The sequence below is a fragment of the Hippichthys cyanospilos genome, chromosome 10, assembly GCF_059441005.1.
Source record: "Hippichthys cyanospilos isolate Australia breed blue-spotted pipefish chromosome 10, RoL_Hcya_1.0, whole genome shotgun sequence".
In the NCBI taxonomy this organism is placed as follows: domain Eukaryota; kingdom Metazoa; phylum Chordata; class Actinopteri; order Syngnathiformes; family Syngnathidae; genus Hippichthys; species Hippichthys cyanospilos.
In genome coordinates, this window is record NC_142378.1 from 12354801 (window position 1) to 12367777 (window position 12977).

Genomic DNA, 12977 nt, shown 5'->3' on the forward strand with positions numbered 1-12977 from the left:
GGCAAACACTAAAGATAACATTAGCGAATACATTGGGATAAAGCAGGATTAAATGTTTGATTTTCGCTATGGATATTGTAATATGCAGCGTTTATGACCAGACCTGGGCATTTTACTTTATTTTTGCTGGTGCATTCGTCATTCTTCTACGTCCTGCCCCCATTGGTGTATGTACAAGTATGGTCTCTCTGGGACGCTGTAGGGTCCAGGCTGCATTACCGTAATGCCACTAAATGCCCCACATTGTACCCCTAAATATTATCGACTGTCCCTTTAAACCACAATGTAAAATCCACAGTTTTTGTCCTTCTAAGGGAGTGGTTATTTTGACACTTGCAGACAATTTAAAATGATATCACAGTTGCCCCGGGCACAGGTAAGTATGAATCATAGCTTCAAAACGTCGAATGACTAAACGCTAAAAGTAGGTGAGATGTAGTTGATTGCTGGTTGAAAGAAAATTGGCAAAATGACTACATGCTAAGATCGATGGAAAATGGCGTTAAACCACAAAGCCATATTAAGAATGCTCGGAGCAAATATAATACAAAACAAACTTTTTGGGTTGACTTCATCTTCAAATAGTGCAAATATACCTAATTTGTAAAGAAGATTAACACTGTAGTTTAAATGTCACTCTTTAATGTGAAACTAATAGCATACTGTAAACTCTTCATATGAAAATATTCTATGGCTAAAATACAACATAAAATTTTGCCCCCAGAAAACAGTTGAGCAGAAGAAAAAATGACAGTTCAATATTTGTTCAAAAGCTGGCACAATAAAGTATGTCCACAATGTTACAAGTTCTTCTGTACACACTTCGAGCCATTAAACTGCTACTCTTAACGTGTATCTTTCCATCTGGAGTATGGATCGCATAATCATTACAAGACCAAAAGAGGATTTGGAGTTTTAATAATACTGTGCTAAGAATCTGTATTAAAATCATTATGAACCATTTCACGCTGGTTACAAAATGGGAACAAAATGCAAAATGCCAAACTGCTTATCTTTTGTGTAAACAGCAACGGATTGAATGACATTTAAATGTAAAAATATGCTACCTGCTGCCATGAATTATGAATTTTCTTCTTAGAAAAGTGCAATAGCAATAGTTTATCTCCTTTTCAAGACTGAACAACACAGTAAAGTGGAACAGCTACAATAATAATTGTAAGGTCTTTAATTAATGGCAGAGTCCTGTTTCTGTGTGGTGGCATAATCTATATTTGTGAGGTTGTAAATTGAAGTCTATTTAAAAACCTTTAACGCAGTAATGTAGATGCCATAATTACTGCAGCAGATATTTGTGTGACAAATATTTGTCTGGGAAAACAACTGAATAAAAATAAGCAGCAAGTAAGACAATAAATGTGCAATGTGACATGTTCTTATGCGGCTGCACAAACTAAATGATTATGCACACTTCATAATCACAAAAGTGCCCATGTCTGGACTGTCAAGAACATTGGACGCCCTATACGACGTTATCAGATTACTGATGACACTTGATACTGGTTTGACTCAATGTAAAGCGATAGGCTACACCAAAGCCACGCTGAAGTCGCAGTTTTTCTTTTTCATGCTGCAGTGATATTCATATTCATGTGGTGCTGTTATACACTATATAATGAGTTTGACAAAAGTGCATCATTAGCCATGACTTTTGCAAGCCAGAGACAAAGCGACACTGTGTTTGTTTAGGACATAGCATATTTCAAGGCAGTTATAGTTAACACTCCTTTCATAATATGTATGTTCCGTTTGGAAATTGTATATTGTTGCACTGCGCTAAATTGTCCGTACCTAAAAATCTCAATATCTTAACACATATGTACCACTACACCTCTATTTATTGTATGCAGTAGCTTGTAAAACCGATGCTGTAATTTACAAGTTAGACAGTTAACTGACATCAATGAGATCATAATAACTTGTAAACAATTATATGTACAGAAAATTACATGTACATTATATTCCATGAATGATAACCCACCATTCATACTATATTCATTTTCACGTTTAATAGATTTTATTGGCATACAGTCGATGAGATAGTTTCCATCATATTCATGTTTAGTCAAATTAAACTATAATTATCAGTTATAGAAAAAATAAGTCAATGTGCTGTTGTGTTGACATTTATTCTCAGAGAGGATTTCTGTAGCTGCAGAAAAGTAAAAAATTTGCAGCTAAACGATTTTTTTTTTTTTTTGGTAGTTTCATTTTAAATCTATTTCTTGGCGTTTATAATCAAAAAGGTGAGAAATGTCCACGTGTCCCAATAATTATGGACCGGACTGACAGTGACTATACTAACTTAGTATAGAAGGCAAGATAATCGATGTGCAAGTGCTTTAACTGTCATTTATTGTAAGCTATAGGTCAAGTACAATATATTGAAAAACCGTTCAAACCAATTTCTACAAGCCTCTTTTCATTGGGATTGAATCAACCGAAGTCCGTGTTGCATTAAAAAAACAACACACTAACAGTGAACCCTAGTGGACAGAGAAAAAATAGCTTTTCGTCAACCATTCATAGCCATTTAAGGTAAAACGACAGAGAGAAGAACACGATGCACTTAAACGTGACGTTTATTAAAATGTCAATTCAGACATGGCTTTGAGCATTCTCATGCACATAAACACAGACAAATACATTCTTGCAATTGTAACATTTGTTATAAAGAAGCACCATAGCACCCACAAATAATGTATGTATACACAATGTTGTGTGTAAAACTATCACCCATGAAGGCTTTTCTAGTCTAATTGTTGGCACATAATTATTATTTACAGTATGACTGAACGAAATTTGGCAAAGACGGATACAGGATCATGAAGTTGTCCACATAATTGAAGTTACAACACGAGTTTCAATGACAAAATCATACAGACCTGAGAAAGAGATTTCATACAAACTTTGGTTGTTGGCAACAAAGGCCAACAGCTTAAGTCTTGTTTGATGAAGACACTATAAAAAGAATGTGGTACTTGATTTTCTTCAAAATAACTGCTTTACGTGTGCGTTACTAAAATGTGATCCGGTACAAATGTAGAAATACAGTATAGTGTATTTGCTTTCCTAAGGCAGAAGTACCTTTGCAAACTCTTTGCAATATTTTTAATATCACGAGGAGAGGTTTCATGTACCTTCAGTACACTGCCAAAACAAGTACTTTCTGTGTGTCAATAAGAGCCTCGGGGAGGGCAGTGTGTTTCCGATCCAATTTTTTTGTTTTTTACAAGTTGGGCCTCTCCACTCTACAAAGCTATTTACTTGTTTAACTACAGCAAGAGTGAGACATATAAATAGTGAATATTCATGCACTAATTACAGTACTTTAATTCATTGGCTAGTTGTTAAATAGAATGGAACAGAACAGAATGCCTTTAATGTCATTGTGCTGACAAAATTGGCGATTTAAAGAGCATAGAGCCGCTGCACCTGTGCTTGTTGCCATCCTATAGCTCGAGATACATACATACATAACTAATAAAGAAAACATTTAAGCACCATTGTTTTACACTACATGATGAATAGTACATTTTTCCCCTCGTTTTGTGTTATTACAAGATCAGGTCAATTTTCACGATTAAAAAAAAAAATCTGTGCAAGACATATTTGTTCATGGTGAAGAATGACAAGAATCTAAAAGTATTTACTACCATATATTGTATATAACTTCCAACTAATTTCACAAAGTGGTGATGCTGTTACAAGTAATAAATCATTAATAAATGAGATAAGTAAGGTGGACATACATGAACCATTACCAAGATGTATCTTTCGGATTTCTCTGTGTATTTCTTCACACAAGTGGGTGCATTGACAATTACAATATAACTCATATACTGAAAAGTCAAATAGAAAACAATTTCATTACCTCTTGACCCCCTAAAAAAGTATAGGACCAAGTCAAACATAAGGTAGAAATTGAATAATGAAAACAACAAATGTAAACACGCTCAAAATTAAAAATGCATGTGATTTTTACACATGGGGGCAACAGATATAACTTTTTGCAGAGGGGCAAAATGTTAGAATGTTTCATTACTTGTACTAAATTAGAGTAGTACATCATCGATGCTTTTGTATCCAGTTAGATGGCGCATTTTGTTTCTTCATTTGATATTCATGTTACTTAACAGGCCAGTCAGGAGCCCAATGTTTGGTACTGTTTTACAACATTTTTTTCTGACTGGGGTCAGCCTCGCCAAGGGTATTGTTGCACACACTTTTGGCAGGGGCCCTGCTTACTTTAAGGCCAGGCTGGTGAGTAGGGGCCTCTTCTCAGCACCTTTGGTCCAAATAGGCCGACAGCAAAAGTGCGGGTGGCAGGAAGTCCTCCTGTTTATTCACCACTTCAGTCTGACGAGAGCCATTCAAGTCACTGCCTGAGAGACCAACAAATGGACTTTAAACAAAACCATGAAAACTTATAAGACTTCATTGATCTGGCAAAAATTTCTGGAAAGCCTTCTAGAAGTTGTTTTGGTGGTTAATCAGAGGCACAGCAAATACATGCAGAGCGAGTGATGGGAAAATTAAGCCTCATTAACTACTTTATGTGTCTTCCAGATCCTCTAGATCAGTGGATCTCAAATAGGGGTATGATCATCCCTTGGGGTACTCGAGATGTTAAATAAAACAAACAAACGTGCAAAAATACTTTTAAAATAATTATTGAATTCATTAAATGTTTCAGGAAAATATCATTTTAAAAAACAAATGTTATGCTTAGTAGGTTATTCAATTTCATTATTTTAAAAAGCCAGATTCTCCCCCTTAATAGAATATTACGTGCCACCTTTCTTGGCCTGTCAAATTAATGATTTATTTTTGTCAACATATCTCTACTGTGATCCCAAAATAGGATACTTACGTTGAATATTTTTTTTTATCAGAAAAATGTTTATTTATTTATTATTTCATTTTCAGAACAGGTTTAACACTTTTTGTTGATCATTATTACTAATTAAGTGAGAGATTATTTTTTTGTGAACAGATCTCAACTGTAATCCAAAAAAGGACGCTTTAAGTTTAAGATTTTCCTGTGGAAAAATATTTATTTATAATGATTTCCTCTTGACAACAGGTCTGGCACTTTATGTTGATTATTTTTTGTGAACAAACATTTATTTATAATTATTTCTTTTTGATAACAAATCTCTATTGCAATCCCAAAAGATGACACTTATTTATAATGATTTCTTTTTGAGAACAGGTTTGACACTTTTTGTCGATTATTTTTTTTTATGGACAAATAATTTAGAAATAATTCATTTAATGGTTTACTTTTGTGAACAGAACAGTGAACATCTTTCATTTTTCCTCTAACTATACAAAGCACTACTCAAAATGAATGTATATGTGATTGATTGATTGATTGATTGATTGATTGATTGATTTGAAACACAGCCACATCACATTTCCATTTATGACACATTATCTTGGCTATTTACTTGTACTTCTTCACCCAAAGGATTTTTAGTGTCATTTTTTTAAATATCACATAACTCTAGCACTTGAGCAGGCGTGTGTAGACTTTGACAATTGAAGCCGAAACTCACTGGAAGAGACGAGGTCCATGTACTGGCAGACGGCATGGAGCAGTAGCCTTTCAAAGCTGAGCCACAAACAAGAAAAAAACTCATCGTGGTGAATCAAGTGCAATCTGATGTGATTACAGCAGCACATGTTTTTGGAATGTTGTTGGTTTGCTCCAGTACAGTATGCTCTAGTAGCTTCATTCTTCATTGCTCAAACCAATAAGTACTGTATATGTGGCTTGGGAGGGGACGCTACATTGGTGTTTATTTGTATGAGTACATGTACTCATATTTAAATTAACTACAATATTCATTAGTTGGCCAATACACCAACTTTCTACTTGATATTACAAAAGGACACTGAGTGCAAATACGAACTTGTGAAAAAAATGTTGGTATCCCGTTGCTATATCACTGTGTATCCTAGCTCTACAATGCAGTAAAATAAAAGAACTGTTTCCTTTTAGGGATCCTCTCAACCATGGACCCTTTTCAATTATGAATAATTATATACCAATTAAATCTAACAAGGTGCAATGCCAATGGGGGTGCTGCCTATGGAACTCGTCATGTGAAGTGTAATTCTATTACCACGACAGCAGATGGTGCAGTCTTGCACCCACTGTCAAACTGTGCAGGAGTTGGTAACTTTTTAAATGACTGTAAACAATTTTTTTTTTCCTCATTCACATTAATGATTGTGATTTAGAAAAAAAAAAATCAGCACAATGTTTTAAAACCTATCCTTCAGGTTAAAATGCTTAACATAGTGGTGGTCCTGTGTTAATGCTCCAAATCAATTTACATGTAATACTATTTATTGATTTAATTTTTTTTTTAGCATAATATGGTTCAGTTGGTAAAAAAAATGTTTTTCCACAACCTCAATGAATGCACAACTTTACAATTACGGGTGTTCAAGAAAATACTAAATGAAATGTATAATCTGATAACATTATAGATTCTCGCTAAAAATTCCCCAGAAATGTTTTAAACAAAATGTGTAATAACTGAATCACTTAACCATTAAACGTGAGTTAAAAGTAGATATTCTTCTTATTTTCAGGGTGAAGAATGACATTCAATAGCAATGAGAAGGCACATGGTCACATGAGGGGAAAAAAACAAACAAACAAACAAACAAAAAAACACCCAAAAAAAGATACCTGCTGGAGAGGTTGGTTGTGTAAACTGAATGAGGTTGATTGAGGAAAAAGCGCAGAAGATTTTCTTCAAGCAATTCCAAAGTTCCCTATGAGGAATATATGAAATAATAGTGAGAGATGATAGAAACGACTTGTTAAAATAGTGAAACGTTTGTGTTGCTTCTCAGAGGAATAGACTTAATGTTGCCAATAAAGATCTATTCTTATGAACACAAATGTAAGATCCATAGCTAACTTGAAATATTTTTCAAAACACTCACCAAAGGGATTTGTTTTCTTCTTAGAGTCGTTCGCAGTCTCCGGTCGATTCTCCGGAAACATTCATGAGCTGAAAAGGCAGGATTTACTGTGGAGAGACAAACAACTCATTTGAAATTATCCATCCAAAAGAAATCACACACAAAGAAAAAAAACGAGCAAACAAGCAAAATTTGCAGTAATTCTACTCACCAGATATCTTCATTAATTCTATTAGAATTTTTTTTAATGATTGTAAAGTCCAAAAAAATAAAATTTCACACTGATAAATTTTGTGTTTCTTAACACTCTTATTATGAATAAGTCACAATGTCGCACCTATGGCTAACTTTAGCGTGATTAAATTGCTATTGCTAGCTTAGTATTGCTAGCTTAGTATTGCTTGCCCTATTAGTTGTTGACATTGTATATGCATTCTCACACTGCCATAAATGCACGCCATTATGATTGCCAATTTATGTTATACGCCGTGTTCTAAGTTTTCTGCTAAGAAATATGTGTGCAGTGAAAATTTGCAATTATAGTATACAATTGTAGATAACTGAACCAACAATCTGTATTCATTATCGTGCTGATAAAAATAATAATGCACTTAATATGCCAGAAAACTATAATGAAGGTTTCAAACTTGACATTATGAGACAAAATAAATACATTTTGAGGTTCCCTTTTAGTGATACATTTCTTTAGCCAATTTCAGAGTAAAAAGTTAATATTTTGTTACTTGACTTGATAACCAAATTATTTTTCATGTACATATAAATAATACCTTTGAAAACACATCTTGACCTGATGTTGACTGAAAATGACATCACATGTTTTTAGCTTGCAAACGTCACATGACCAAACCCAGAAAACAGTGTGACTGATGTTGCAGACGTTTAAGAAATGTGTTCATAAAGCTATTAATTGTACTTGAAAAACAATTTAGCCCAAAAATTATTAAAAGAAATAATAAAAACTTTTTACAGGTGGAAGCTACTAAGTGATGTAGCCCTTAAAAAAATCCCAAACACCAAAGGAAACCTTAAAGCTGAATTACCATTCCTCTGGTCTTTAAGGAGACAACTGGCAAGTTTCTTCTTGGCCACCTCCTGCTCGAGCAGAGCCAAAAGTCTCTCCTGCTCTTCTCCAGAGCAATTCATGAAGTTACTCCATGGCTGAGAGAACAAGAAGTGGGTTTACAAATTTGGCATGAACTGATCTGACGCAGCAGCGGGAACAAAAAAAAAAAACAACAACAACAAAAAAAGACATAATTCAACAGGTTAGTAAAGTAAACTGGAACTGAGAAGAAAACAGAGACCAATTCAGTCTTTAAGATGTATGCGGACCAACCTCTATGAAGTCGTCATTGGTCCAGGCTTCTGTGAAGATTGATGGGATAGCAGGACTACTGCAAACTTCCAGTTCATCTTTGGGACACTCATCGTCCTTCTCAAGAAGATTCGCAAGGTAACGCGCTATTTTTTGGGACGGGTGGAGAGATATAAAATGCAGAAAATAATGAGATTGTTCCCCATTAAATCATTTAATGAAATTTTAAAATTCATTTTCAAATGGATTAACTATATGGCTCTATACTGGCTATTTTTGCATAACTTGCTTAGTATTGTTGAGCCATTTTTTCTATGTTAATGCAATGGCTGTTTCCAAGATTGTGTTTTTTTTCTGTCTGACTTTGTATTTCATAATATATATGTAATTCAAGTTCAGTTCTCTATAAAGCGGACAAGTATATATATATATATATATATATATATATATATATATATATATATATATATATATATATATATATATATATATATATATATATATATATATATATATATATATATATATATATATATATATACACACACACACACACACACAGCTTACTGTTCTCTTGTCGGCGTAGGCTCTTCTTGCCCTTGGCTCGTGGAGTGAGGTCAGAGTTGCGGATGGCTTGGTTGATATAAAACTGCTTCTTTTTGCTGGGACACGCTCGCTTGGCTGGAGAATTGGGCAGGGAGATGCATTTACGTTCTTCGATCAGGCTGCCAACACAATGGAGGAAAAAAATATTAAATCCCATTCTGAGTTTACGACATTACGACATTTACTTTGTGTTGTTACACACACTTGACCTTGGTCTTCAGTCTTCCCTGGTTCTGAATAATTCATGTTCTAAAAATACAATGGTCACGGCAGGACTGTTTTGATGGCACCCACTTATTTTATATTTTTAAAGAAGTATACTTTATTTCGAATCAAATGATGAGCAGTACAGAAAAGGGATGAATGGATGGAAAAAACAGTTGATATGTTATGAATTTATGTTTTACATTCAACTTTGTTTTAATGTATTGGACTTTAAGCTAATGATTTTTAAGTGCTCTCTAAAATATTTAAATAGCGTTGAGTAACATGGAATGGCCAAGCCAAGCAGTATGACAACACGTTTTCTTTGAAACTGTCAAACATTAATAATGACAATTTATTGAGAAACTGTTCAACATTAATAATGAAGGTTTATTGAGAACTGTATTTTGATTTTGAAATATTTTGACAAAAGGGAGACTATACATACTTCCTTGAGGAATAACTTATTTCTGTAAAAATAAACATCGTTTATTTTTTTCCATTCTGGACTATTATGATTTTAATTGCAGAAATAAACCCAACCGTCATATATTTAAAGAAGGTTTAAGTAGTTTAACAGTTTTAAGTCAATTTGAACAAACTTTAGATTCATACGTTGCGGCAAAAAATAACTATTTGATAGCCTTTTATAGCTTGCTTAAATATCACAACTAAGTAGTAACTTTTGTAAACAAGCCTTGTAAACTAGCATTCTTGCGTAAAACCCCAATTTTCACAATGTAGCTAATTTTGTGATTTTTGTGAATTAATAGATTTGATTGATTGCTGAGCACTAGGGGATGACTTTTTTAAATGTTATTTGATATTAGAAAAGAAGGAAGATGGTAACGTCAAAGAGCAGACTGAATGAACTCAATAAGATTTGATTTTTCTATTTGTGTCTTATGGGTAGATTAAAATAAGAGTTTATAAAAATCATTTCATTTTATTTGACTCGTATAGTAAAACGATGGGCGTCTGTGTTGGTGTAAATTAAAAGTAAAACGGGTCATATTTATGTTTATAAGTGCAATGAGGGTTCTCTGTGTATCTCTTGCATTGAATTGCATGTGTTTATTTATGTTGGGGTAACCAATAAAGTGTCCAGCAAATGTAGGTCACTCGGTGTCGTACTGCAGTGGCTGACGCAATGTTTACCCTCGTTCAGAGCTTAAAATAGGCAACAACACAGTGTTTAGGTTAACATGCGAAATAAATGAATAAAAACTGTCGGGGGGAAAATAAGGATTTAACAGAACAACTGAAACGATACACGCGCATTTCAACGTAGATGTATTTCTTTGTTTAAGGCTGCCATTCTTATTATGCAGCTAATAAACTCACGGAAACTCAAGATGAAGCAGATTGCTGCAACAGCAATTTGGATAGTTCTATTTAGTGGAAAAATCATGCGAGATGTCAGTGCAGTCAATAATTGTGAGTAATATGGTCATTTAAATGAAAAGTATGGAATTATAGTTCCTTGGAAGAGCGGCTCACGATCGAGACGCGTCATTACCACTCACATATAATCCCGATCTTCATTGTCTTTTGTCAAAACAACCATCTTATTGTGGAGGGCTGGATTATTTTAACAAAGCCTGGAAAATAAACGTGACGAAAAGTTGTAGTCAAAACAAAGGTTAAACAGTGGCTAGAACTGACGCTAGTGCTGAAATGTTAGCCGATGCTAAAAAGCTAGGTATGACGGAAGCTACACACTAACAAAAATAACTCTTCTGTCCCGCCCACACAAAGATCGCTAAACATTGAATCATGCTCACTCGATTGCGAGTTGTCATCGAAAATAAAATTGAAACGCTCACTAACTATAACACTGGTCAAAAACAAATTTTAAGACGGCTGCAAGTGTATCTTTGGTGCTTATTTCCTAAAAATATTTGCGAAGAAATGTTATCTTTTTTTGTCATGTATTTCATTTTTTATTGTGTTAGGGTTTGGTTAAATGGGAGGATCCAGCAAGGCCTAATTGCTTGCCTAAACAGGCACAAAAAGCACATTTATTCAATAATCAATATTTTGAAATGAAATTATTCTCCATGGTCTGTATGACATATTATATCTGTTTTTTGTTTGTTTGTTTTTTTTGCAGTGTTTGCAGCGTTTTTTTTTTTTTTTTTTTTATCTCAGCTACGCGGCTCTGATTAAAACATCCGCATCACAGTTCAGGGACCCGAGTTGAAATCTGCCTCTCTCCGGCCTTCCTGTTGTGCAGTTTTCATGTTCTCCCCGAGTCCGCATGGGTTCTCTCCAGACACTCCGGCTTCCTCCGACACTCCAAAAACATGCATGGCAGGTGTATTGGACATATTAAGTTGTCCTTTGGTGTGATTGGGTGCATGAATGGTTGTTCGTCTCTCTGGGTCCTGCACTTGTCTCCCACCCACTGCCCCAAGTCAGTTGGGATAAGCACCAGTAACCTGCGACCCTTGTGTGGATCAGCGGCTATAGAAAATAATGGGATGGATGGAAATTTCAGCTAGTGTTTTCAGGTTTCCTGAAATCCGCTAGACAGAGCCTTTAGAATAAAAAGAGAATGCCCTGTCGCAATGGACACAGCTCAGTGTTTCAGTGTATACTGTACAGTGCTTGGACCAATGATCTCGCTGGATAGCAACTTCAGGGCAAGCTAGGTAGGCCTATATCTCCCAGGAGTCCAATGGTGTAATTTTGCCTCAAAACATGTGCCAGAAACACCAGCAGACAGACGAAGCTTTCAGCATTAAGCTCCCAAAAACTTGCTGAAAGAAAGAAGGATGGAATTTATTTTTGAATAACGAGGCACTGTGGGGATCCGCATTGCTGAGTGCAAACATTTTATATCTATATTTTTATTAGCGTTTCATCATGTTTATTAGCTCCTAAATCATCGGTAACAAAATTTTGCCTATATGAAAGGTAAGCAAATGTATGTGTGGATTCTCAAGTTCTGGTGTCATATTGGTGTTATTATGAGGCATATTAATTTCGGTAGGAATAAATGTGTCCACCCCGGAGGCCATGATGATCACTCTTTGCAGATGATTTCTTACTTTGCAGATATTGGTGATATTGTAGTCCTGATGTCAAGCAGGAAGCGTAAAGGGCAGGAAACTTCCTTACCCTCATCCTACTCCTCGTCCAAACCGCAGAAGTGCTTAATGGTCTGCCAAGTCTTCTCCTCTGTGGATGCAGGTTTGTTCTTTACATGGAAACAGGGGTGTCCAAAGTCGGTCCTCGAGGGCCGCTGTCGCACATGTTTTCCAGGTTTCTTTTCCTGACACACCTGTTACAAATGATCAGCTCATCAGCAAGCTCAGCAGAAACCAGATAACAATCCTGAGCATTTGAATCAGGTGTGTCAGGAAAAGAAACCTGGAAAACATGCAGGACAGCGGCCCTCGAGGACCGACTTTGGACACCCCTGATTTAGACCCTTTGGGATTCACATTTTTATTACCTGCCACACATGCAACAATCCTCTGAAAACATTTTGCATATTTGTTTTGTTGCTTGTACCTAGGTTAGGTTATCCTGCTTACACAAAAATTGCACAACCTTAAATGTGTTTGTTGGTCCTAATGAAGCCAGGGCAAGATTCTGCTGGCCATCACAAGTCAGTAATACAGTATAAAGTATTTTGCATTTTACAATAACACCATGCAATAATTTCCTGTATACTTGTATATAAAAGCAAAGTGCAAAAATGCATGGGTGGAGTCAGTCCATTAATGAGATTGTCTTTGCTTGATCAATTTTTTTTTTTGACAACCTTAGTTGAGTATGATGAAGTTGCTCGGTGTTTGGCTAGCCTTTCATAATGTAATAATTTCCTGATTTTTAACTGTTGATTTGAGAACCATTGTTG

The 12977-nt window shown here is 35.1% G+C and overlaps 1 protein-coding gene across 1 annotated transcript; it reads right to left on the reverse strand.

Moving 5' to 3' along the window:
* Positions 1-2582: 2582 nt before the first annotated feature.
* Positions 2583-10833, reverse strand: r3hdm4 (R3H domain containing 4). The gene is made up of 8 exons (XM_088426680.1): positions 10636-10833; positions 8867-9024; positions 8321-8445; positions 8025-8142; positions 6985-7070; positions 6725-6810; positions 5580-5635; positions 2583-4403 (listed from the first exon to the last, which is right to left on the reverse strand). The coding sequence occupies exons 1-8, from the start codon at positions 10674-10676 to the stop codon at positions 4300-4302; spliced, it is 774 nt and encodes a 257-aa protein (XP_088282806.1). The 5' UTR covers positions 10677-10833; the 3' UTR covers positions 2583-4299.
* Between the last annotated feature and the right edge of the window lie 2144 nt (positions 10834-12977).